Source organism: Zea mays, chromosome 7, assembly GCF_902167145.1.
Source record: "Zea mays cultivar B73 chromosome 7, Zm-B73-REFERENCE-NAM-5.0, whole genome shotgun sequence".
NCBI classification, from domain to species: Eukaryota; Viridiplantae; Streptophyta; class Magnoliopsida; order Poales; family Poaceae; genus Zea; species Zea mays.
In genome coordinates this window covers 163,974,768-164,002,010 of record NC_050102.1, presented here as the reverse complement: position 1 = coordinate 164,002,010, position 27,243 = coordinate 163,974,768, and the positions used below count along the sequence as shown (strand labels likewise).

At 49.8% G+C, this 27,243-nt stretch overlaps 3 protein-coding genes across 6 annotated transcripts; 1 reads left to right on the top strand and 2 right to left on the bottom strand.

Moving 5' to 3' along the window:
• Positions 1-7,031: 7,031 nt before the first annotated feature.
• LOC103633262 (cysteine-rich receptor-like protein kinase 6) lies at positions 7,032-12,905 on the bottom strand. 2 transcript variants are annotated; one of them, XM_035961101.1, is made up of 7 exons: positions 12,001-12,905; positions 8,579-8,719; positions 8,365-8,504; positions 8,069-8,279; positions 7,701-7,938; positions 7,434-7,581; positions 7,032-7,340 (listed from the first exon to the last, which is right to left on the bottom strand). In XM_035961101.1, exons 1-7 carry the CDS (start codon positions 12,860-12,862, stop codon positions 7,065-7,067), a joined length of 2,016 nt encoding a protein of 671 aa, XP_035816994.1. In that variant the 5' UTR covers positions 12,863-12,905; the 3' UTR covers positions 7,032-7,064. The 2 variants fall into 2 exon arrangements, with proteins under 2 accessions (XP_035816994.1, XP_035816993.1); XM_035961100.1 differs by having other exon boundaries at positions 8,579-8,722; positions 12,001-12,904.
• Positions 8,585-11,898, bottom strand: LOC103633260 (uncharacterized). Its single transcript, XM_008654961.3, has one exon. The coding sequence runs from the start codon at positions 11,659-11,661 to the stop codon at positions 8,974-8,976; it is 2,688 nt and encodes an 895-aa protein (XP_008653183.3). The 5' UTR covers positions 11,662-11,898; the 3' UTR covers positions 8,585-8,973.
• Positions 12,906-19,868: 6,963 nt separating the features above from the next.
• LOC100216747 (uncharacterized) lies at positions 19,869-22,636 on the top strand. 3 transcript variants are annotated; one of them, XM_035960397.1, is made up of 5 exons: positions 19,869-20,953; positions 21,045-21,184; positions 21,320-21,780; positions 21,885-22,020; positions 22,093-22,636. In XM_035960397.1, exons 1-5 carry the CDS (start codon positions 19,906-19,908, stop codon positions 22,360-22,362), a joined length of 2,055 nt encoding a protein of 684 aa, XP_035816290.1. In that variant the 5' UTR covers positions 19,869-19,905; the 3' UTR covers positions 22,363-22,636. The 3 variants fall into 3 exon arrangements, with proteins under 3 accessions (XP_035816290.1, NP_001355232.1, NP_001136622.1); NM_001368303.1 differs by having other exon boundaries at positions 19,899-20,953; positions 21,885-22,621; NM_001143150.1 differs by lacking the exons at positions 21,320-21,780; positions 21,885-22,020; positions 22,093-22,636 and having other exon boundaries at positions 19,899-20,953; positions 21,045-21,232.
• Positions 22,637-27,243: the final 4,607 nt, after the last annotated feature.

The following is a 27,243-nucleotide window of genomic DNA, read 5'->3' as shown; positions in this document are numbered from 1 at the left end:
TTGGAGAGCAGCGAGGTTATGCTGCCGAAATTTCGCGGCAATCGTAGGATACACGTCACAAATCACAAGCATCGGCCTAAACTCTTGGGTGGGTTTAGGGCCTTTACCTAATAGGGAGTTCACCTAAGCCACGGACGATCGTTGATGTTCTTCGTCTTTTGTTTAGCCTTTGAAATGGACGGTGATCGGAGGGTGATGTATGACGGGTGGAGAAAGGATGGGGCACATTCGAATGAATGGATGGGTGTAACAAAGGCTTTTCTTGAGCACGCTTTCAAAGATGCAACTGGTCGTCTAGTGAAGTGTCCTTGCAATCGATGCGAGAACAAGTGGCCTCAGAAGAAGGAAGAAATGGAGAAACACCTTTGCAAAAGTGGGTTTATGCCGAAGTACCTTGTATGGTACCGGCATGGAGAGTCTATTAAACACGTTGACGCGGAGGTGGAACTTGATGACGATCATGATAGGATGGACGACATGTTGCATGATCTTGGTAGGGATGTTGAAATGAACGCTGAGGAGCCGGGGCAGCTTCCACGCGATGCTCAGGAATTCTTCCGGCTACTCGCCGCGGGGGAAGAGAGACTGCACGAGCACACTCAGATGTCAGTTCTTGGGACTCTCACAAGACTAATGGCGATAAAGTCGAAGCACAACATTTCAAACAGTGCTTACAACGACATCGTCCAACTGATGGGCGAGGTTCTCCCGGAGAATCATAAGTTGCCAAAGAATATGTACTTCGCAAAGAAGATGTTGGCTGGTCTTGGGATGACATATGAGAAGATCGACGTGTGTCCCAACAGTTGCATGCTATTCTTTGAGGAGGAGGACAAGCTGGACCGTTGTAAGCATTGTGAAGCTTCTAGATATGTCGAGGTGACAAATGATGAGGGTGAATTGGTAGTTACGAAGGTCGCAGCTAAGCAACTTCGTCGGTTGCCCATCATTCCTCGGCTTTCAAGGTTGTTCCTCAACAAGGAAATAGCTCTGCATATGACATGGCCAAAGAATGGTGTACGTCTCGTCACTGATCCAGACATAATGGTCCATCCATCGGACGGTGATGCGTGGAATGCATTTGACGAGTTTGATCCCGAATTTGCAAACGACCCTAGGAGTGTACGGCTTGGTCTATCGACGGATGGATTCACACCTTTCAATACCAGTGCAAGCCCTTACTCGTGTTGGCCTGTCTTCATTGTGCCATATAATCTTCCTCCTGAGTTGGTCGATAAAGAAGAGTTCATGTTCCTTGCACTAGTCATCCCAGGCCCCGAGCATCCAGGGCCAAAGCTGAATATGTTTGTTCGCCCTTTGATTGAAGAGCTGAAACAATTGTGGAGAGGTGTGAAGGCTTATGACAGCCATACTGAAAAGGAGTTTACCATGCGCGCTGCTTATTTGTGGTCAGTGCATGATCTGCTGGCGTATGGAGATTGGTCTGGATGGTGTGTCCATGGTCGGTTGTGCTGTCCCATATGTATGAATGATACGGATGCATTCAGATTGAAGCATGGTGGGAAAGTGTCATTCTTTGATGCTCATCGACGTTGGACTCCATTCAAGCATGATTTCAGGAATTCGCTTACTGCATTCAGAAGTGGAGCCAAAATCAGAAATGGGCCACCAAAGAGGAAAACTGCACCGCAGATAATGGCATGGCATGCTTGTCTGAAGCAAGGAGAAAATGATAGGTCCCAAGGCTACGGGGAGGACCATAACTGGACCCATATTTCATCAATATGGGAGCTTCCGTATGCAAAAGCCTTGATCATGCCGCACAACATAGACTTGATGCACCAAGAGCGTAACGTTGCTGAAAGCATCATAAGCACATGTTTCGATGTGACTGATAAAACGAAAGATAATATGAAGGCAAGAAAAGACATGGCTGAAATTTGTAAGAGACCGATGCTCGAGTTGAAAGTAAGCGATAAAGGGCATGAAAGTAGGCCGCGAGCTGATTACTGCCTCAAGCCGGAAGAAAGGAAAGAAATATTTAAGTGGTTGAAGAATCTGAAATTTCCAGATCGGTATGCGGCAAATCTGAAACGGGCAGTCAATCTGAAGACCGGTAAATTGATCGGTTTGAAAAGCCATGACTACCATATTATTATGGAGAGGCTGATGCCCGTGATGTTTCGAGGCTATTTTAAGGATGAGCTTTGGAGCATATTTGCAGAGTTGAGTTACTTCTATAGGGAAGTATGCGCAAAGACGGTATCGAAGAGGTTGATGCAGAAATTTGAGAAAGAAATTCCAATTCTTATTTGTAAATTTGAAAAGGTTTTCCCGCCAGGATTCTTCAATGTGATGCAACATCTAATTGTGCATTTGCCTTGGGAAGCTTTGGTAGGCGGACCAGTGCAATTCAGGTGGATGTATCCTATAGAAAGGGCGTTGAAAAAGCTTAGGGCGTCTGTTCGCAACAAGGCTAGAGTCGAAGGGTGTATTGCGGAGGCTTTTGCCCTTAAGGAGATATCCCAATTCTCAACCAGGTATTTCGCTCGAGCGAACAATGTGTTTGCGCCTTCAGTGCGACTTCATGTCGAAAATGAATCACCCCAAAGCACCCTTCAAATTTTTGCGAATCCGGGTAAAGCAGTTGGAAAAGGGAGTGTACGTCACATTGAAGCATCAGATTTGAACACGCTAATGCTATATATGTATAGCAATATTGACAGCACACAGGAGGCGTTTGAGTAAGTTTTCCTCATAGTAACGTCCATTTTCTCATCTCATAATTTCTATAGTGTGTAATCTCCATGTTTCTAATATGTCCAGCATGTTTGATGAAGAATGTTGGAAATCTACTAGTAAACCTACGGTCATCCAATTAGAAAATCTTCGACGTGATGGGTTGAAAGGTGGACCAAACTTCGTGCAGTGGTTTCGTAATTATGTTAGTAATTGTCGTTCTCTCATTGTCCATACTTAATCTTTGAATTTTGGACTTGGAAGATATAATGCATATACTAATTCCTTGTATAGGTTTCCAAAAACTCTGTGCACCCAGACTTGCAACAAATGGCACATACCTCTGTGTCCGTCCGGAACTATACTCGCTATGATGTAAATGGATATCGCTTTCGAACCGCGAAATTGGAGAAGAGTCGACCATTGGCAGCCACCACCAATAGTGGTGTGTTGGCAAGTTCATATGTTGACGATGACAAAGTAGTGGACTATTACGGTGTTCTTCAAAACATTGTAGAGTTGATTTTCGATGGCCCCAAAGAACTTAAAGTCGTGTTTTTCGAGTGCGACTGGTTTGATGCTCATAGTGGGACTCGTGTCGACAAGTATGGTAATGTCGAGGTGAAGCATAGCTCTAGGATTCCGAGCAGTATGAGCGATGTTGTCCTTGCAAATCAGGCAAAACAGGTGTACTACCTGCCATATCCTCACCCAAGCCTTAGGGCTTGGTGGGTTGCAATCAAAGTCAACCCACAAGTCGTCGCTCCAGAGAGTGCTGACTACGTGAGTACGAGCAGGGACAACGATGATGTTGTTTTTCAACCAGAAGCGGCGTCGAATCAAGACATAGCTCACCGATTCCATGTGACCAATGGAGAAGGCCTTGAAAATCTCTGTTGCAATTCAAGCGACTTAATTGAAGAACCTAGGTCAAAGCGCAAACGACCTGTCGTCGTTAGAAGATCAGTAAGGATCCAACGAAATCAAGAGCGTATGAATAAACAACGAGCCGAAGAAGCATCATCGGATGCGGATGACTTTTGATTAGTATGTTTCTTTTAGTTAATCAATGAAGCTATGTATTCAATTTTCACATTATTAATTTTCATATTATTTGTTTCATATACTGTGGTTTGACATTAATTTATCTACAGTTGAACATGTTCAAGCATAGGAGATCGAGGAGGAGTGGGGGCAGCGCGGCCAGCGAGGACAGCTCGGGCAGTGGGCTTTTTCAGGGCACCTCACAGAGCCGACAGAGGCAGCAGCAACTTCTCGACTGTCTAGACGAAGTACAGGGTGAGGAGGGTGAGCAGGAGGCTCCTCGGCAGGATGCTCATGTGCAGGGTGACGAGGGTGAGCAGGATGAGGAGGGTGAGCAGGATGAGGAGGTTGACCCTATGGGGGCAGGCAGCGCGGGCGACGCGTCAGATGGTTCTACGTCCTTCAGGTATTATTATGCATATTAGTTTAATTGATATTAGTTTTTAATCATTTCATCATATTGAATTTACTTATATACTTAGGTATAAGAAGAGCAATGCGCTTGGTCCGAGACCTGCCGAGAGGAGGCTCATCCGGCCGCATGGAGAATGGTGGGACTTATTTATGTTGTGTTAATTTTTTAATGTGAACGTGATTGCACTATTTTACTTGTTTTATTAATGTTTGTAGGTCATGGGAAGACTTGAATTGGGACGGTACAGGCAGACGTCCCAAGGTGAACGCGGTGTTGGGTAGCCTCTGTCGCTTCTACTACCCTGGCATGGTGGAGCTCAATGGCGAGAGGTTCGCGGCTATGCAGTGGGCCGACTGGGGTCTAAAGGACTATATCCAGCCATGGGAGTCAGGGGAAAGCAGTAGCGGAGGGGGAAGTTCGGAACAAAAACGAAGGACTTGTCAGGTGGCTGTGTGGGACGAGTTCTGGGTGAGTTTACTTTCGTATATAAGCAATTCACTGAATTATTGCTTCTCCTAATCTTACTTTAACTTAACTTCTCCATTGATATGTAGGGGAGGTTCGAATTGCCGGATGACATCGAGGAGGATCAGGCTCAGTGGGCACGTGTGAAGAGGCACTTTCGGAAGTGCGCTGATAAGGTAATCAAGGATGCCATGTACAATGCTCGCATCGCGGCCGTCAACTACTACTACAAGAAGATAAAGGGGCAGAAAATGAGCAAAGCATTAGGGGCCAATGAGATCTACCTCACAGAGGAGCAGTACCTGGAGAGCGTTGTGGATTGGCTGGCGAAGGACATGGAAGCCTGGAGGTGGTTGGCTAAGAGATGGGCGTCGCCTGAGTGGATTGCAGAGTCCAACAAGCACCGTGCCAACCGTGGCACTGAAGGACCGGGGCACAGGTACGGGGCCGATGGACACCTTGGTACCGCACGCCGCATGGTAAGTATATAAATCAAACTTGTATGTTACATCTATTACAATTCTATGGTTTAACTCTTCTTTTTCATGCAGGAAGCTGAAAGTGGAGTTGCTCCAAGGTTTATGGAGGTTTACGTCCGTGGTCACCGTGGCCCTGATCCGGCGAACCCTGATGAGCTATGCAGCGAGGCGGCAAGGGAGAAAATGGTAAACAAGTTGTATTTACGAATTAAATTGCATGTTTTGTGTCTAACTCCAACTCTAACTTTCTTTGCAGAATGCATATGGGGAGGAAATGACTCAACGCCATGGGCCTGATTTCGACTGGATGCATTCAGACTTAGATGCCTCGGCGTTGTACCACAGTGGTGGGGGTAGAAAGCATGGCAGGTGAGGTGGTTGTCTTTGATTCGACAATTTCATTAACAAGAATGTGTCCACTTAATGGCTCAACTATGTGTATCATGCAAGTTTGCCTTTGGCACCGGCGTTGTGGAGTACAACAGGACATTAGGTCAAGGGAAAACATCATCTTCGGCAGGGAGTTCTCGCTCCTCCAAGTCTGCTCGAGAGGCTCAGCTGGAGGAGGAGACTCGGGCAGCACAGGAGCAGGCTCGAGCAGCGCAGGAGCAGGTCGGACAGCTGACGCAGTATATGACTTCTTATTTTCAGGTAATTCATCTATCTCATCACGTGTCATTGAATTCAAAGTATAATGTTGCGATTCTAACGTTTCATCCATTTGCAGGAAATGACTACTCGACTCGGCCCTGATATGAACTTGCCAGCTTTTCGCCCTCCCAGGTAACACTATCTGAACACTTCAATTCCATAGCAACTCTTTTTTTATTATCAAAAATGGCTCGCAGGCACAAGGATGGGGACAGTGGCCAGGACAAGCTCCAGCGTCGCAGCCACAGTGGACTGGTGTTGGGTGGACGCAGGCACCTCCAGGCACTTGGACACCTCCACCACCCCAAGGATCGCAGCCAGTCCCGGGATGGGTGCCACCGGTCTTCCAGCCACCGGCGGGCTCTCAACCATTTCAAGCGTGGATGGCACCGCCACCGACGGGGTGGGTGCCACCACCTCAGGGGTGGCCAGCACAACAGTACCCGTGGATGCATGCACAGCCTCCTCATCACCATGGATCACAGGTGACGTTCCATGTTTAGTTTTATGCAAATATTGACCAAACACAGCCTTATTTGAATGATTGATGAATTGCAGGGTTCAGCATCACATGCTCAGGGATCGGATGGTGCTGTCAACGTCTAAGACTTCCTCGTCCATGGTTCTGGAGGGAGTGGCCACCTTCCTGGTGGCGGAGGAGGGAGTGGCCAAAACTCACATAGCCCGCCGGAGTGAGTAGTGAATTTGTTTATGGACTATGTATGGATATGTATAGACTTTGTTTATGGTTCTGGATGGAGTGACTTTGTTTATGTATGGACTATATATGGACTATATGTATGGAATATGTTTGAAACAATTATGTAAGTGCTTGTGAATGTTGTTTGCGAAAAACAGTATTGTTTGTGAAATCTGTATATGTGATTGTGTATATGTTTATTTTGCTGTGAATTAATAAAAGGTGCAGAAAAATCTGTTTTTGGGGGGTATCATGAATTTTCGTCGGCCTGGGTGGTGGCCGACGAAAATACGTGCCCAGATATTTTCGTCGGCCACCACCCAGGGCCGACGGAAATTATGTCCTTATTTTCGTCGGCCACTGAGACCGACGAAAATAGTTAGCCGACCAACTATTTTCGTCGGCTTTGGGAAAGCCGACGAAAATAAGTCGTTTTCGTCGGTACCGACGAAAATAGCCGCCTATTTTCGTCGAACTTATTTTCGGCGGCTATTTTCGTCGGCTTGCCGACGAAAATTCTCTATTTTCGTCGGTTTAGGCTTATTTTCGTGGGTTTTTGGCCCACGAAAATTTAGGCGTTTCCTGTAGTGGTAGATGAGTAGATCCATGGCTAACCCTGCAACGACACCGTCGACAAGGTGGTGTTGCCTGCGGTATTCCTGGGAAGAAACAACATGGGCTTAGACGGGGCCTGGAGAGTGATGGTATCGCACCCGAGCATCACGAGAACCGACGACATAACCGGCCGGGCCGCCGGGTCTGGCTGCACGCAGAGGAGCCCTACGTGAATGCATCTCAGCACGTCGACTTCAGAAAAGATGCCGGCCGCCGCCATGAACGGGTCCACCGTCTCCATCGCCGTCCCGGCATCCCAGTGCTCCCATACCTGCTCGGTGGGGTTGATACGGTGAGCCAAACTCCATTGCAGCGCAACAGTAATGGCGATGATATTAATCTTGATCACCAAATCAGCCCTTACGGTAGTGAGGAGATCATCAGACATCCCGGAGTTGCAGCAGCCGTTCTTCCTCCCCGTGATGATCTCCATCACCATGACGCCGAAGCTAAAAGCATCCGATTTGGTGGAGTAGTTCCCGCGCATCATGTACTCCGGCGCCATGTATCCACTGGAACGTAAATCAAATCAAGCAAAGATTTGGATGACTTGTTTTGGCACACAACCACAGGCAGCAGGTTACTGAACAACTTGAACAGAGTTAGTTTTGCAGCAGTACTGAGTACTGACTGGGTGCCAACGACGCGGTCCGTGACGGCCTGCGTCTGGTCCCGCCCGAAGATCCTCGCGAGGCCGAAGTCCGAGATCTTGGGGTTCATGTTTGCGTCTAGCAGGACGTTGCTGGCCTTGAGATCACGGTGGACTACTCGAAGCTGGGAGTCCTCGTGGAGGTACTGCAGGCCTCGGGCGATGCCGTTTATGATCCTGTACCTCTGCTCCCAGCTAAGCTGCTCACGTTTCTCGGCATCTGATAGATGACACCGACCGAACATCAAGTAACAGATCAATAATAATGATAATATCAACTTAATTTAAGCTCTGTTTCTTTTTTTTTTTACAGTTTTTGCTCTTTTGAAGAAGAAGTATTGAACCAGTACCGAAAAGGATCAGGTCTAGGCTACGGTTGGGGAGGAACTCGTAGACAAGCAGCCGCTCCTGCTGCTCCAAGCAGATGCCGACGAGCCTGACGAGGTTTTTGTGCTTCAGCTTGGCTACCAGCGCGAGCTCGTTCTTCAGCTCATCCAGTCCCTGAGTCGAGCACTGCCACAACCGTTTCACAGCTATCTCGTCGCCGTCCGGGAGGACGCCCTGAACAGATATTAAAGATCCATGCATGAGCGTTCTCTGTTCACAAGACATTCATACTCGCCTGTCTGTCTGTCAGGATCACAACCTTGTACACAGCACCGAAACCGCCTTCGCCGAGCTTGTTGCTCTCGTCAAAATCACCCGTTGCAGCTCGTAGGGTAGCGACGTCGATCATCATGGAGTCCACCATTTCTGTGTCCTCTGCTTCGACGGAGTACGTGGGATCTGTGCGGTCAATTCTTCGAGGTTTAACGCTGTAAATAAAGCAAATAGAAATTGCTGAAGAATCACATATATACATGGCTGCTTCGCCTGTGCTGTTGGTCCACGCCGCCGCCGCCGCCGCCTCCAGAAACAGAGGCAAACTACGAGGTTCAAGGCTGTTACTGTAGTCAGCACGACTGCAACAACCACGCCCGGCAAATTGTACTTCCTCCCCCCTGCTGATTGAATTGAACCCACAAGCATATGTTTCATAACAAACTTCACAAGGAACAACATTTGGTTTCTCTATAAAAACTTGGGCGAAATTGTTAGCAACACCTGGGAAAGGGGATCAGAGAGGAAGAGCTCAGAGAAGAATGAGACTTGGAGAAGGGAATAGCTAGGAAGAAGATGAGAAAATAGATGACGATAGTGTTTGTATTATGATAATTGGTAATTGATCTCCCTCTTAGCCTATACAACTGTTCTTTTATAGCTGTAGAAATCTACTTGCCCCCTGGCAATGGCCCCACATGGCAGCCACTCCTAACATTCCCCACTCCTTGAAACGCGGCTTGCCCCCAAGACGCTGACGGTGTAGAATCAACTTCATCTGTGGATTAGCATCATTGTTGAATGCATCACGCCTCTCTTCGGCCCGCCATCTGAACTGGGTCTGGCGCATCTTCGGAGAGGAAGTTGTAGCAGCAGCTCTTGCATATGTGCCTGACATAATAGCAGTAACTCTTGCAATACTGACAACTCTCAGACCATAGGTAACCAAGCCACGATCACCAGGATCCCAAACAAAGACTGAAAAATTGCCTTGGTCACTGCTGACGGCACTCAGACTAGAGGTAACCAAGCCGCTATCACCAGGATCCCAAACAAATACTGAAAAATTACCTTGGCCACTGCTGACAGCACTCAGACCAGAAGGAACAAGGCCAGCGGCCAAACCAATCCCTGAACCAACGTCGAGAGCTCGCATTCCCGGCTGAAGATTCTTCTCGAGGAGCTTCAGGCAAACTGCATGCATTTGTGGCACTGATATGGTGGTATTGTACCCAATCGACATGGAGTCAATAGCTGACTGTGGAGCAGGAGGTGTGGCTTGACGATTGTTTTGGAGTAGTAGATGCTCAAATAGAGCTTCCAGACTTGAACCAACAACTAGACTACTAAAATTTGGATGGACAGCGCGAACTCGAGAGCCTCCCCTCATGATAATATTGACATCACTAGATTCACTACTACCAACTGCAGGAGAAGGGATGCACCCAATTATGAGAGTATGAATAGCAGTTGATCTCCTTCTATGTTCAGTACAAGTCCCTTGTCGACCATGTATATCAAACAAACTATCTCTTCCTATTTCTGCCATCTGTTGCTGGATAAGGGCAGATATGGCGTCCATCATTCCAATTCTTTTGGCTCGACGCTCTTCAAAGTCTGGTTCAAGGAGCCCATAAGTGTTCAGTACGCCACCCATCTCACTGCTTTCCTGGATAAAACCATCATTGCAGCCGGAACAAATGGTATCCTGTCCACGAAGGTGGATTGGCCGTCGACAGGCATAACACCCATGGGTGGCCCTATTGGACATCTTGTTCCTATGCAGTTGTTCAAGCATGAACTTGTTTTTGTCGCTGGCCCTGCTAGACCACAGCTCGAGACCAGTGCCAAAGCCAGCTGAGTCAATGTCGATGAAGAGGGTCGTGGAAACACGAAACACAAAGAAGACCATGATGTTCCAATCCAAGCACGCTAACTCCAGAGGTGGAGGCCATGGTTGTTTGATCTCATTGCTGCCAGCAAAGAGGTCATCACCAAAATTGTTAGCTACCAGCACAGTTCCCTTTCCAGCAGTGTAGTAGCCATGGGCACAGTTGTTAGCTGCATCCTCCTTCGTCCGCTCCCACCCCTTCCAGTACTTCTTCCAGTTGATTGGCGGGCCGGACAGGATCCAGTACCCTCTGGGATGCAGTACACGATCATCCTCGATCAAGTACAGTCCATCGTAGAGTTGCAAAGGGCTGTAGCAGCAGAAGCAGTGCGCCATATGTAAGGCACGGGTCGGGTAGGCGAAGCATTTGGACGCGAGCACACCAATCATGACTGGCACACCGCGCACCAGCGTGAACTGCATCCGCGCCTCGTGAGAGTCCCGCAGCGCGAACGACATGGCTAGGATGTCCCATGACAACAGGTAGGCGGCCCAGCTCGTCATCCCGCATTCGATGTCGAGCGCGATGTGGATGGAGCCGTGGGACAGGACAAGCCTGCCAATGTCGTCGGTGTAGGCGTTGGCGCTGTTGGGAAACATGGTCCTGTCATCGGGAAACCTGAGCTTGTCGCCGCCGACGCGGATCAAGTTCTGCACCTTTTCCTCCGGGAGGTTGGGGACGGAGTAGGTGCGCCGGTTGAGGACTCTCATCAAACACTTGGTGGGCGTGATGGTGAGAACCTCCTCCTCCTCTGCGTCGGTGTTGGGGACGAGCGCGGGGTTCATCGCCTGGTCTGGTGACGGCAAGGAGAAACGGAGGCGGCGGACTTCGCCGGACAACTCCGTCCCGCCGATGAGGACCTTCTCGTCCGGGTCCCGATGGAACAACACCGCACCCTCGGGGAGGCACGGGTAGCGCGGTGATCCGCTGCTGTCGATGTTCGAGTCGAGCGGCGCATAGACGAGGACAGCGCCTGAATCGTCGTCAGCCGCGTTGGCGCTCGCGGCATCCTCGTCCAACACGTCGAGCTCCTGGAGGAGGTCATCGTCGGGGTTGGCGAGAGTATCGACAAACGGCTGTGGCATGGTGTAGCAGTCGTCGTCGTAGAACGGCGGAATGTAGCGGTCGGATATGGAGCCGGCGAGGAGCGTGGTCGACGAAGACATCTCGTCGGACCCCAGGGACGCAAGCACCGTGGCGGTCTGCTGCAGGCCAAAGTCGTTTCCCGAATCCAAGGACGCCACCTTCGCAGCGTCGTCGTGGACGAGAGGCGGAAGGATTGCCTCGTCGCGGTACTGTGTGTTGACGATGGAAGAAGGAGGCGCGCATCCATCGAAGGGGGAAGTGTGCTCGCGTGCGTACGGCTCGCCGCAGCGACCCACCAGCGCATCGGTCAAGCGTGCCTCCATGCGCGTCAGTGCGTCTAGAATATCCTGCATCGTGGCCTCCATCGAGATTGAGTCCTAGTCTGATACCAAATGTTAGCAACACCTGGGAAAGGGGATCAGAGAGGAAGAGCTCAGAGAAGAATGAGACTTGGAGAAGGGAATAGCTAGGAAGAAGATGAGAAAATAGATGACGATAGTGTTTGTATTATGATAATTGGTAATTGATCTCCCTCTTAGCCTATACAACTGTTCTTTTATAGCTGTAGAAATCTACTTGCCCCCTGGCAATGGCCCCACATGGCAGCCACTCCTAACAGAAATTTCGTCAAAATTTGGAACCCAACATCCCAGAATCAGGGACCTTTAGATATGACGAGATATGCACAGTCGACTGAGACTCACCTACTCCGGCCACCGCCGCCGGCGTCCCATAAGATGGCTGGATAGCTGGCGCTAACGTCGGCGCCGGCGCCGGCACGGGTACAGATGAGCTCGGCACTGCTATCTGCACCATGGCCGGTCCATTGAAGAAGGGCGCGGCCTCGTAGCGGTAGGTGCAGTTGATCCAAAGCACCCGGCCTAGGGTAAGGTTCTGGAACGCGTCCAGCGACTGCGATATGAGCGCCGCAAGGCACTCTCGGCACCGCGCCGCCTTCATGTCGGGCGTGCACTGCGCTAGGCTGTACAGCTTGGGGAACTCCTCCGAGACGGAGCCGGCCGTTGTCTCGCCCGTGGCGAACCGCCGCGTGGACTTGTGCGCGGCGTAGTCGGCGGTGGCGTTCACGAGCGCGGCCACGAGACGGTTGAACCCCACTGGATCCGAGTTGACAGCTGCTGTGGAGTTGATGGTGTAAAAATCTCCCGAGTCGTCGTCGGGGATTAACTGGTTGTTGGAGTAGTGTAGCATGCAGGGGTCGTAGTACATGGTGGCGTCCTTGTTGTACGAGCAGTGGTTCGGTAGGTCTCGGAAGGCCTGGGTGAGGCAGTTGAAGCAGGCCGTGCCGTCGACGTCGCCGCGGCAGAGCCCCATAGCCCAGAGCTGCCGCGGGATGGTGCCGACGACAGCGGTAGCGAAGAGGTCCGGGGACGTGGAGGCGTTCTTGGGCAAGGTGGCGGCGACGAGGCTGAGATGGGACTGATAGGAGCTGTTGGCCTTGAAGTTATTGTTCTCGCCGCAGAAGGCCCATGGATAACCCGTGGCGCAGGGCAGGAGCAGCACGACCGCTGCGACAATGGCGGCCAGGGTCATAAGATGGTGCGCCATTGTGCTGGTGGAAGGAGAAGTTCGGTGGTTGTTTAATGTAGCCACCAAGGTCTGACTTTCAAACAAGGGGCAAAATAGGCACCGTCCAGCGTCCACTCACCAGCAACAATTGAGATTAGAGATGCCAATATGGTGCACCCAAAGTCCCAAATCCGATTACCCCATAAGAATTTTCTCAGAACGAAAGTTTCCTCGTAAATGGGTTAAATAGATGGAGAGAAAGCGTAGCCGCCGTCAATGTAAATAAAAAGGACAGGCGTTTTTTTTCCAAATAAAAAAGGCCTTCGACAAAGAGACCATCTATTTCCTTTACTCTTTAATATGGTGGCTTATATGCTGGCCACTTTAATTAAAAGGGCTAAACTTGATGGGCATATTAGAGGTATTGTGCCGCATCTAGTTGATGACGGCTATCTGTACTTCAGTATTATGTGGAAGGATATCCTCGGGTCATTAAGATGTGGACTCGTTTCATAGGCAGCCTGAAAGCCCCCCCCCCCCCCCCCCCCCCGATAAGTTGTCCAAAGGATACATCGTGGCCCTCGACAGGAGGTAACTGAATCCGACTTAAGCTCCCGCGCGCCGATTTAGGGAGGCCAAATGAATGCCGCAAGACTCGGATCTCGCATGCAGATGGGCTCGAGCATTGCGGAAGAGGGCAAATTAATCCTGGAAGACTCGGCTCAATCGTAGCAGGTAGTGCATAGATTTCGCGTAAGTGTATAGGGATATCTCCTTAGCTGGATATATAAGGCTGAGGGTATCCCTAGAAAAGAGATAGACCCCGCTAGATCATAAGAGAACCTTCATCTCCCACCTTCAGCAATCACATGTAATCCTCAAACTCAGAGCAATACCATCACCAAAAACTCATTGGACGTATGGTATTACGCCTCTAGGTGGCCCGAACCTGTATAAATCGTCATGTTCTGTCGTGCCCTGCACGAGCCATCGAGCTGCGATTGACATCGTCATCCTCCCAAAAGCATTATGTGGTATGCCATGTAGTGTGTCCTCAGTACCAAACACCAACAAGTATGTCGATGATATAATAATCTTTCAAGATCGTGATCTTAAGATGGACCGCAACATGAATCTCATACTTTGTGCTTTTGAACAATTGTTTAGACTCAAAATCAATTTTAACAACAGTGAACTGTATTTGCTTCGTCAATGCTGAGGAAGCTTTGGACCAATACATAGAGATCTTTGGTTGTAAGGATGGAGAATTCCATTTCAGCTATCCAGGCATACCAATTCATTTTAAGAAGCTAAGGAACGTGAATTGGAAAAAAGTTGAAAAGTGGTTTGAGAAATGCCTTAGCAGTTGGAAAGCAAACATCTATCCATAGCTTGCCAATGTACATGATGTCTTTCTTCGATGTTCCTAAGCGAGTCACTCGAAAACTGAACTATTTACAATCTCGCTTCTTCTGGCAAGGAGATCAACACAAGAAAAAAATATGGTCTTACTAAGTGGAACATCCTTAGCCAACCTAAGGATCACGGGGTCTTAAGATTCATGAGCTAGGCACCAAAAACATCTCTTTACTTAGTAAATGGCTATATAAACTTCTTACCTCTGATGGGACTTGGCAACAATTGATTCGTAGCAAATACCTATGTTCTACCCGTCTTTCCCAAGTTCAATGGCAATCAGGGGATTGAACATTTTGGTTCTTTCATTGTTAAAGACGGATCACATGTGCGTTCTTGGGAGGACAGTTGGTTGGGTTCAAAACATTACAAGCTCAATATCCATGTCTCTATAACATAGTAAGGCTTAAGGACATTACTATCGTGGAGGTCTTAAGGTCACCCCTCCTAATATATCTTGGCGCAAAGAACTTGTAGGTGCTAAATTGGTAGCTTGGAACGACCTACTTCCTCGAATTGCTAATCTAACCATACTACAAGAGTCTTGATTCATTTCATTATAATTTAATCCAAAATGGGGTGTTCTCAGTGAAATCTCATTACCAAGCTCTCATTCAGGTAGAAGTACCTTACTTGAATAAAATGATTGGAAGAGTAGAGCACCTCAAAAAAGTTAAATTCTTCATATGGTTCCTTCACAAAGGCATTTTACTCATGAAAGATAATTTAACTAAGCGTAGTTGGCAAGGTAACATGTCGTGTGTGTGTGTGTGTGTTTTGCCACACCAATGAGACCATAGAGCACTTTTTCTTTGAGTGTTGGTTCAAAGAACAGTTTGGACATTATTTCTTAGCAAACCGAATAATGCTTCTAACATGTTTGGTTCATGGGTGCAAGGCTTACCTAGCACTTGGTGGGGAATGACCTTTCTTGGGACGATGGCTTTGTGTCGATCTATTTGGCTTTGTAGAAATGAGTTAGTGTTTCAAAAGAAAAATGGCCAGTCTTCATTTTTGGTGTTTAGTTTGTTTACTTTTTGTTTGGATGTGTGTTTCTTGTTACAGAGAAGCAGGAAGTCCTTATGTCTCAAGACGTTGCTTCACCTCGTTGCATTGCTCTTGAAATTTAATATATCTTTCTTGTAAAAAACAAGTTAGAGCATCGTGTGACAAAACAACAAGCTATATGTTGGAACTTGATCACTGGTGCAAGTTGATCCAACGGGGGGTGTAGCAACGTAAACAGGGTTTTCGCACGAGATGGCAATAGCTCTGTTAATCTAGCCTCTCAAGGGCACTGTGCGGGGTATTTATAGGTATCTGGGTGCCCAGCGTCCCGTGTTAAGGACGCATGTGCCCTCAGACACCTAGGTTATCCCCGGAATATTCCCTTAAAGCGGGGTTACAGATCGTAATTACAGGGAGGCCTTTACAAATTAGGCCCGTAACGCGCAACGGCCACGCAGGGCCTGTTACAATGGGCCGGATCACACGCGGGCCTCCACTCTGGACGAGGTCGCAGGATGAGACGACCTCGTCACAGGTCTTCGTCCAGCGGCGTATGAGACGAAGGGTAAGTCTGCCCGTTGTCTTGTCACCGTTGGTGCAGCGAGTACGACGAAGGCCTCGAGCGAAGGGTGGCGTCTTTGCCTTCGCCCCAACAATTGCCCTCCGAGGGACCAGTTCGACTAAGTCACCTGGTGCCGAAGACGTCGCTAGATGGCGGAGACGCTGCTGGCGCCCACCGAGTCGATTCCCAAGCTGTGCTCAATTATGGATCGGCTGACCCCGACCAGGTCGAGGGCAGACCAGGCGAAGACGTCTTTGTTCTTGGACAAGCAGCATAGGAGTTTCTCCTCGTCATGCGAAGTGAGGTCTTCGCTGATGGTGACTGTCTGCTTGGGCGTGGCCTGGTCGAGGGGAACAGTCTTGGTCCCGTCGTTGCTCTGCAGCTGTGCCTTGTCGTGTTCTTTGTCGGTTGGGCTGGCGGACGCAGGGACCTCGCGCTGGGCCGTGAGCAGTGCACATTTCTTTGCCCGGGGACGAAGTCCCGCTCTATGTTGCGCGCAGTCTGCTGATTGCCGTAGACCGTGATGGCGCCTAACGGACCCGGTATCTTCATGCATAGGTACAGTCTGTGAATGGCTGCCTCAAACTTGTTGATGGAGCCCCGGCCCATGATGGCGTTGTACGGATACACCATATCGACGATATCAAAGGTTATTTGCTCACTTCGGGCATTGGGTGCTACACCGAAGGAGAGAGGCAATTCTATTTTGCCGACAGGAAAAGTGCCCTTGCCGCCGAAGCCATACAACGGGTTGTCCGAAGGCTTGAGCAGGCTGTGGCTTATGCCCATGCGGTCGAAGGCATGGAGGAAAATGATGTCTGCTTGACTGCCATTGTCGACTAGAACTTTGTGCAGGTCCCAGCCTGCCACGCTGCAGTTGATAACCATGACGTCGATGTGGGGGGCGCTGCGCAGGTCGACGTCTCGGCCGTCGAAGGTTAGTGGTACATGGGACCACTTCGTCTGCACGACTGGACCGGTGATGGTGACGTGGTTTATGCTGCGGTAGTGGTCCCGCTTCTACCGCTTTGTGTCGAAGTCGGTACTGGACCCCCAGTGATCATATGAATGACTCCGCGATACGGCTGATCGGCGAAGTCTTCTTGCTTTGGGGCGTGGGGGTGGGGGATGTTTTGTTGTTGCTGGTGTGGAGGTGGGGTGGGGGAGGTACGATTTGTACTTCCTGGTGGTGTTGGTATGCGTGGTGCGGTGGATGCGGGGCGGGGGCGTGGATGTATGGTGGAGGGGGTTGCTGATAAGTGTGCGCGACAACTCTAGGGTTGTCGGTTGGCTGCGCCCGTGTCATCCTGTCTTTGGTGGCCTTCGTCTCTGGGCAGTCTCTGGTTTGGTGGGCGCAGTCTTCGCCGTGAAAAAGACAGTAGAATCGGCGCGGCGGCTGCGCACGTCCCCGACCCCTACCGCGATTTCCATTTCCGCGGCCCTGGGGGGATATTCCTGGCGGCGAGGGGCGTCACCAGCGGGGTGCTGGTTGGCGATGTTGTGCACCTGCTGCTGATTGCGGCCGTCTCGACCGGAGTCTGGCTGCGGAGTTCTCGTCCACGTGCGGCTGGACTGTGGAGCATCTTTGGGTTTCCTCTGAGACTCAACCTTGCGCTGGTGGAGTTCCTCAGATTTGGCGTATTTTTCAAATAGCTTATATAATTCCTGGAGGTTCTTGGGCGGATCTCTGATGCAGTGGCTGTAAAGGACGCCAGCGTGAAGGCCACTGATGGCGTAGTGGATGGCGATCTGGTCATCGACTGAGGGCAGCTGTGACTTGAGTGTTAGAAACTTGCGGTAATACTCCCGCAGAGTCTCTTTTTCCAGCTGCTTGCAGAGTGAGAGTTCGGCCAAGGCGTCGGTGTCTGGGCGGGACCCTTGGAAGTTGAGCAGGAATTTGTCCCGTAGGCTTCTCTAGGAGTCAATGGACAGCGGGGGCAACCTGGTGAACCAGGTGAGAGCTGGGCCTTCGAGGGCGATGACGAAAGACTTGGCCATCGTGGCGTCGTCCCCTCCGGAAGATGCAACGGCGACCTGATAATTCATGATGTACTGTGCTGGGTCAGTGCTGCCGTTGTACTTGGGATAGGTCCCTGCCCGGAAGTTGGCAGGCCAGGGGGTCACTTGCAGGTGTGGCGCCAGGGGACTTCGCTCGTCGAGGTAGTTGACCCCTTGGAATGGCGCGGCGTGTGGGAAGGCGTGGTCGCGCTGGGGGAAGTGTAGGTCTTCCATTTGTGCGCGCTGTTGCAGGGGTGGCCCGTGCTGCAGGCCGAGGTGGCCTTCGCGTATGTCTTCCAGTTGTGCGCGCTGTTGTAGGGGTGGCCCGTGCTGCAGGCCGAGGTGGCCTTCGCGCTGCATCAGCACGATCTCCTGCTCGAGGTCCTGGGCCTTCTGCTCTTCGTCGCGTATCATTTGCCGCACCTTGGCTAGTGCAGACACACGTTGGCGATTGGCCTCAAGTATCTCTTTTTGCCTCTGGAGATTGCGGTTCTTAATGCGCAAGGCGCGCAGCTGTAGCTGTTCTTCCGCTGAGACGCCGATGATTTCGCCGTCCTCGGTGAAGTCCGTGCCCTCTGGTGGAGCGAAGCCTGGGGAGGTTGCGGCTGGCCTTCAGGGCCACAGGTGCGGAGAGCGTCGTCTTCAGTAGCCTCTTGGTGGGTGGAGTGGGTGAGGGCGAGGGCCTTGCCCTTTTTTGCGGCCAGCAGTGCTGCCTTCGCAGCCTCGTCAGCCTTCGAGCTAGCTTTCTTGGGTGCCATCACGGGTGGTTTTTTCGTAGCACGAACGGTGGGCGCCAAATGTTGGAACTTGCTCACTGGTGCAAGTTGATCCAACGGGGGGTGTAGCAACGTAAACAGAGTTTTCGCACGAGATGACAATAGATCTGTTAATCTAGCCTCTCAAGGGCACTGTGCGGGGGTATTTATAGGTATCCGGGTGCCCAGCGTCTCGTGTTAAGGATGCATGTGCCCTCAGACACCTAGGTTATCCCCGGAATATTCCCTTAAAGCGGGGTTACAGACTGTAATTACAGGGAGACCTTTACAAATTAGGCCCGTAACGCGCAACGGCCACGCAGGGCCTGTTACAATGGGCCGGATCACACGCGGGCCTCCACTCTGGACGAGGTCGCAGGATGAGACGACCTCGTCACAGGTCTTCGTCCAGCAGCGTATGAGACGAAGGGTAAGTCTGCCCGTTGTCTTGTCACCGTTGGTGCAGCGAATACGACGAAGGCCTCGAGCGAAGGGTGGCGTCTTCGCTTTCGCCCCAACACTATACATCTGATCCCATAAAATATTTTATATATTTGCTATAGCATATATATAAATCAATCCGTACCAGCCGTGGAAGAAGGTTGCGATTTATAAACGCGTACCACCAGTTCTGCGGACTGTGTCATTGACTACTTTATTGTAGTTCCTCCTATCGCTTTGATGATAAAATTTGGACAGGCGTCAACTTTTGTAGACGGAACGACGACACTGTGATGCGGTCATTGGTATTGCCACTAGGCCTGCATGCGAAGATTTCCTTTTCTTTTTCCACACGAGTTGAATAACATTGGAAAGATGGAGTCAAGTAGTGGTTTGGTGTCCACGATGAGTTGATCTCGCGCTCTGTCCAACGACGAGTCAAGTCGTCGCCGGCTTTGGACTGACTGAAGATTCAATTCACGTCACTCACAAGTTGCTCCATGCCGAGTGGGAAACAGCACTATCATGTATGAGTGCACGCGCGAACGAGCACTAGCGAACTATCGCTGTCCACAGGTTTTCACCTTCAATTGGTGTTGGTAATAATTTAAGTCATGATCGCCTGTTTGCTGCAACCGTGGATAATTTTAAGGTTAATTATGGCGTGGATACGAATAAACCAGCCATTTTTCATGGAAATTTCTCTTGTTTTTAACATGAAAGTCTAGTTTGGGAACTCTAATTTCTCAAGGGATTTATATTTTTCCAGGAAAAATAAACTAATTTTACTTGGGAAAATGAGAAAATGAGGTTCCTAAATTAGTCTTAATCCATTTTGAGGGGGGTAGAAAAACAACTGGCAGGGACGCTGGTGTGCGTCCCCCACTCCCTACAACGACAGTATGTGCAGTGCATCGATCTTCCTTCCTCGATGCCCCAATACAATGTTTCAGAAGAACCTGCTGCCCCTGGCCGCAGTCCTCGCCGTCGTCGCATCGCTCATGGCCGCTGCCGCCGGTTACCCGTGGTCAGTGTGCGGTGACAGCACCGACAGCAGCGACTTTATGCCTAACGGCAGATACCAGGCCCATCTCGACTTCATCGCAGCTGCCTTGCCCAAGAACGCCTCCAAGTCGCCATACCTCTTCGCAACCGTCGTCGCCGGCACCGTCCCGGACCAGGTCTGGGCCGTGGGGCTCTGCCGCGGCGACGCCAAGCCCACGGCGTGCTTCACCTGCCTCACCCTGGCCTTCCAGGACCTGCCCGGCTACTGCACCTACGCCAAGGACGCCAGCATCTACTACGACCGCTGCATGGTCCACTACTCCGACGTGCACACACTCTCCGGCGACGACGACACCGGCCCGATGATGGACAGGTACGCCATCGGCGACACCCAAACCATCGCATCGGACCCCGGCCGGTTCGTCCTCCTCGTGGCGGCGCTCGTGAACGCCACCGCCGACTACGCCGCGTACGGCTCCGGCTCCGCCGCCCGCCGGGGGTTTGCGACAGGCGAAGCCGACGCAGGCTTCGACCCGGAGTTCCCCAAGCTCTACGCCCTGGCCCAGTGCATGCCGGGCCAGACGCCGGCGCTGTGCCGGGAGTGCCTCTCCAGGCTCATATCGCAGTCGCTGGACGGATTCCGGAACAGTATCGGAGGCAGGGTGCTCGCCGTCAGCTGCACCTACAGGTACGAGAGTGCGCCTTTCTATGATGGACCGGCGATGGTACGGCTGGCACCACCAAGCTCTGGAGCGCCGGCGCCGGCGCCGGCTGTGAACTTTCGGGTTCCTGCGGCGGACGGACGGAAGTACCATGTGCCCTGGGTGGCTCTTGCCGTTGTGCTACCGGCTCTAGCAGCCTTGAACCTTGTCGCCTGCCTCTGTCTCCGCTTCCGGAGGCGGCGCCGGCGGCAACCAACTGCACCACGGGACAAGCAGCAAAAAGGTATGTTCCGGCGCAAGATTTCACGACGGCGTGAAATGCTTCGAAGGATCTGAAAGCATCTCTGAGTTATACAATCCATATACGTTCCCAGATCCCGTGCATTCCACCGAAGCAGAGGACATCGAGATGGTGGAGTCCATGATGATGGACGTCTCCACCCTTCGAGCCGCCACAGGGGATTTCGACGAGAGCAACAAGCTCGGCGAAGGCGGCTTTGGTGCTGTGTACAAGGTACGTAGCGCGTACTGAACGAACACATAGCATCTGATTCTGAACTGTAAAGAAAGAAAGAAAGAAAAAGAAAGAAAACATGGTAACACTGCACCTAATTAATGTATGTACGGTTTCGAGTTTCGACGAGCTTAGGGTGTCCTCCCGGATGGCGAGGAGATAGCGGTGAAGCGTCTGTCTAGCAGCTCGTCGCAGGGAGTGGAGGAGCTGAAGAACGAGCTCGCGCTGGTCGCCAAGCTGAAGCACAGGAACCTCGTCAGGCTCGTCGGCGTCTGCCTGGAGCAGCAGGAGCGGCTGCTGGTCTACGAGTTCGTCCCCAACCGGAGCCTCGACCTGGCACTCTTCGGTGCTGATGGACGTGAACAGCCGCCGCTGGAGCTGGACTGGGGGCAGAGGTACAGGATCATCAACGGCATCGCTCGGGGCCTGCAGTACCTCCACGAGGACTCCCGGCTCAGGGTGGTGCACCGCGATCTCAAGGCCAGCAACGTCCTCCTTGACAAGAACATGAACCCCAAGATCTCGGACTTCGGCCTGGCCAGGATCTTTGGCCGAGACCAGACGCAGGCCGTCACCAGCCGCGTCGTGGGCACCTAGTCAGTGCTGCAAAAAAAAAAAAAAAAAACACAACAGCTCTATTCAAGTGTTGAGTATTCGTCTGAAGTAACTAAACTCCTCGAGGTTTCCTGGTTTGTTTCAGTGGGTACATGGCACCGGAGTACATGATGCGGGGGAACTACTCCGTGAAGTCGGACGCGTTTAGCTTCGGCGTCATGGTGCTGGAGATCGTAACGGGTCGGAAGAACAGCAACGATGGCTGCGATCTCTTGACCACGGTAAGTACAACGATAACACCTGCAGAAGAATGGATGCTGGCTGCCTCACGCTCGCTACAAATCCATGAGCAGGTATGGATGCACTGGGAGGCCGGGACGGTGGCGGAGCTGGTCGAACCGACGAGCATGGGCGGCAGTTTCCCGGAGGGCGACGTGCTGAGGTGCATCCACATCGGCCTCTTGTGCGTCCAGCCAGACCCTGCGGCCCGACCAGTGATGTCGTCGGTCGTCACGATGCTCGGCAGCGACACGGTCACCCTCCAGGCTCCGTCCAAGCCGGGATTCTTCGCCAGGAACAACAGCGCCTACACAACCGTGTCGACAGTGCCGGTGGATGCTTAGCCTGGCCATAGGACTGAGAGACCGTATCCAGTGCACATGGTTTGATGGTGCACAAAATACACATATTAAATCCTGCTCTTTCATGTAACATCCAATGGCTCACACGTATCTCACCTCTCTCTCACTGCTTTTTGCTAAAATCCCCTCCCATCTCTCTCGTACCTGCTCTCTATTAGTTTGCTAAAACCCCCTCTGCTCCATCCTCGATGGTTCTTCCTGGAGACCAAACAAACTGCACCGTCAGTCAGCTTCCCTTGCTATCACGGTTGGCCGACATCTTCTCCAATGTTGTTGTGCTTTCAAGGAAGTGCATAATATCAGCTTCTGCAAGTGTCACAACATGTCGCTGGGAGAGCAGAGAGAGCTGTTGAGTGGGGGAAGCAGACAGAGCTGCTAAGTGGGGGGAAATAGAGAGAGTGTCTGAGTGCAGGGTTCAATTAAAACATGTCAAATTTAACAGTATCCATGGCACAATCAAAACATGGCAATCTGAAATCTGCACCACCAAATAAGCTAACCATACATAACATGAACTATATTTAGGTGCCATTCTTGGCAATTTTGCTCTTCCGTGGCTTTGGTAATTCTTTGGCTCTCTTGATTCTTTTACTCCTTCCCTTCGAAAGAACATTGGTTGGTGGATGGATTTCAATCTCTTGTGGAATTGTGCAACCAATAAAGGACTCATATTCTTGTTGACGAGTTTGTACTGTGGTAGGCACAATTTGACCAAACGAAGTCTCTATGCTCTTCACACTTGAAAGCAAGAAATCCATGCCTTCTTTTGAACTCTTCGCTCTTTGAATCAAATCTTCAACCTTGTTCCGCACCGCTGATATATTTTTCCTCCTTTCCACCTCATTAGGATCTTCGGGCTTTTCCTCCAATAAATTTCCTTCGTCGTCAAACACAATCTCTCTAAAGTCACATGTTAAAAAAATGGTCAGGTAGGATGTACTATTGTAATGATTCAAAGAAGAAATACAAAACATGTTTATTTTTACCTCTTGCATCTTGTCTCCCATCTCTTCAAAACAAATGACAAAGGAAGTTCATAAATCTTTTCACCTCTCAATGTTAGAATAATATGGCGGCATGGAATTCCTATCCTCTCAAAAAGTTTGCAGGAGCAACTTCCAAACATGTTTGACGCACACCATTGAACCATACGATCCCTCATGGACCCATCATTGATTATAAGAATCTTGATACCCTCTTGTTGCATAATGCCTGCCACAATACAATGGTCCCTAGCAGCAATCACTTCGTTTTGGAAATATTTAAACACAACCTATGTGTACAATATGCTTCCTTGCTTCTCAATAAGCCATGGTGTACTCAATAGACATGTGCTATGAATACTAGTGTGATCTGCCTTCAACTCCTCATGTCGTTGGCATTCCAAGGCCATATCAAATCGAAGCCAAAACTCAACAAAACTTAATTTGCGATGTATAAAGCGATTGAAGAATGAATTCACACTTTCAGATCTTGAGGTGGTTCTAAGGAGTCCTGCAAGGGGTACATCCATAAAGTATGCTGGAATCCATGACTTACGAATCTGGTACCTATTAGCCAACCATTGATTCCCCTGAAGACCATTACCAACTATCAGAGCATCCCACAACATCTCAAATTCTTCTCCAGTCTCTGAACCCCATACGCACTCATTCAAATCTCTCCAAAATTGTTCATCTTTGTTTGTTGGAGCCCCAACCTTCTCCGGCATCTTCTCCATAATGTGCCACATGCAAAACCTATGAACTGTATCTGGAAAAATGGAAGCAATAGCTGATTTCATACTAGCATCTTCATCTGTTACAATAAGCCCCGGGGCTTTTCCTCCCATCGCCGAAAGGAAAGTTTGAAACAACCATTTATATGATTCAATCTTCTCATTCACTAGAAAAGCAGCTCCAAAGAAGACACTTTGCATATGATTGTTGATGCCGGTAAAGGGCGCAAATTTCATATTATATTGGTTTGTGCTATATGTTGCATCAAAAGTGACCACATCACCAAAATGACTATAATTTTTTCTACTTGTAGCATCAGCCCAGAAAATGTAGACCAACTTTCCCTGGTCATCCACAACAAAATCATAGAAAAGGCATGATTTGCCTCTTTTTTCTGCCCATCTGTGCAACAAATAATTTAGCATCTGCATTCTTAATTTTCTCCATAAGTCCTCGATAGTAATTTTGAAGATCTCTTTTCATGCATCCAATGTTATTGAATCCATCACTAACTTGTAGAAGTCTATATGCTTGCGATGTACCTATACTTGCTTTGTGGCACGTAAATAAGGTTGTCTTGACTCTTTCACTGATTGAGCGGTTTGATCGAAGAAAGGGAACTTTATCAGGCGAGACTAAACCATGATTATGTTGCTCAACCATAGAAGCAATATGGTACCTTTTATGTGAACCCAACTTCACATATATTTGTGCATTGCATCCACATCTTGTCTCCGGCCGCATCTTTGCATTTTTGTTATCTTTTACAATAGAAGGAACAACATCTACTTTAGCAGTTTTCTTCGAGAAACCTTGCCTGATACACAATAACCTCTTATTCTCAACCACACCGACCACCTTGTTTTGAGCTCCTACTCGTACAGCAAAACCAGCTTCATGAGCGTATATCTTATAAAATTCCTCCACTGCATCTAGAGAATCAAACGACATTCCAACTTTTGGCTTGAATACATCATCACATTCAGGTACAAATGTCGAGTACTGTAATGGCATAAATAATTTATACCGGATCAAATGATTTAATCATTCTAACCATCAAATAATTAATTTGTACTGTAATGACTCACCGTTGCTGCAAAGATTGGACTTTTTTTGGCGTACTGTATCCTCTCCTAACCTGAGAAGGACCACCAGATGATGACGACGGTTGTGTGGACAGAACATGAAAAGAGGCTGACACCGCCACAACCATTTCATTGTTGCTGCCACGGACACCCAGTGCCTCCATGGAGCTCGAAGCCTTACTTCTTGCCGCATGAACAGACGCCGACGACACCGCAGCCATGACATCACTGCTGCCACAGAAGGGCAACACCTCCATGGCACTTGAACCACATAATCCTGTCTCCGTTGCGTCGTGCGCAGAGATGCCAGGGACCAAGGCAGCCTCCAGGGCGCTGCTTCTGGGGTATCCCATGGCATTGAGGAGCTCTAGGAAGCCGCCGCCATGGAGGTGTGGCGAAGGTCCATCCATGCCGATCGTGCTTAGGGAGGGAGCCGAGCGATCGTGCTTAGGGAGGGAGCCGAGGGATACGAGAAATCAGGGAGACGAACAGTTCATCTGGGTTTTTTTAGTAAAAGAACACGGGCAGGTATGAGAGAGGTGGGAGGGGATTTTAGCAAAAAGCAGTGAGAGAGAGAGTTGAGATACGTGTGAGCCATTAAATCTTAGATGGAAGAGCAGGATTTAATATGTGTATATTGTGCACCGTCAACCCATGTGCACTGGATACGGTCTCTAGGACTGAAGCCACAACGAAGATAAGGAAAAACTGTAGACCATACAACACTAGAATAGGCAATCACATAGGGTGAATAATTAAATAAACTTAAAAATAATTGTGTCACCTCTTTCTAGTCACAAAACCAAAATCCACAACTCTGTTCGACGACATCAAATTTTAACAACATAACCTAGCTACAATCACGTCGTTCGGACTTCTGGATCTAAAGTTATCAACAAAACAATATTGTTGTTCTAGAATATGACAGAAATCTAATTTCGAAATTAAGTAAGATCCATAAAACATTAACATTTTAAACTTTGCAGTCATAAACGGATGGTCTAGCAAATGATCTAGATGCATGATTCAAATCCACACTACAACTGAAATTAATAACTCAATCTAAGATCAAAACTAGGCATGCAACTAATGACCAAAGCATGAGTAATGAGATTACCACCCTAACTATTGGGGACTTATTCTCAAATGTTATGAATTAAGAACAAGACAAGACAAAAGTTAATGGTTAAAGATCTTCGTCCTTCGAAGCATTATTTCTCTTAGGATATAATGATCTTCAGACGAAGGTCATGAAGGACGTACCTTCATCATCTCAATATACAATGGAAAGCAGGATCATATGACACATAAAAAACATGAATAGTCATATTGTCGGGTACCATAATTAGGGGTACCCCCAACACTCCTAAACACGGCTGGTAACCACCATCAGCACAAGCTGCAGAGACTGATGGGCATGATTCAGGTCAAGGCTTCGTCTACTCAAGGGACGCGATCTCGCCTCGCCCGAGCCCAGCCTCGGGCGGGAACAGTAGTCCCAGACGGATTCACGCCTCGCCCGAGGGCCTCCTCAAGCAACGGGCGCACCCTCGACTCGCCCGAAGCCCAGCTCGGGCAGGCTTCGTAGTGAAGCAACCTTGGCCAAATCGCCTCACCAACCGACCGTATCGCAGGCGCATTCAATGCGAGGATCGCCTGACACCTTATCCTGACACACGTGCCTCAGTCGGCAAGGTCGAAGTGACCGCAGTCACTTCGCCCTTCCACTGACCGACCTGACAGGAAAACAGCGCCGCTCGCCTCGCTCCGACTGCTGTGCCACCCGCCAGGGTGAGACTGACAACAGCTAAGTTCAGCCTCAGGCGCAACAGGAAGCTCCGCCTCGCCCGACCTTGGGCCTCGGCCTCAGGAGGAGGTATCCGCCTCGCCCGACCCCAGGGCTCGTGTAATACTCAAAAGTGCAATAATGAGAACAGAGATAATCTCAGTAATTTGTGTCCTCTACTTATCATCACATGTGATCAACCCTAGTTATAAGTGGATAATTAACACAAAGAACACATAGATAACCTGTGCATCATGCTGGAGTTTATTTGATT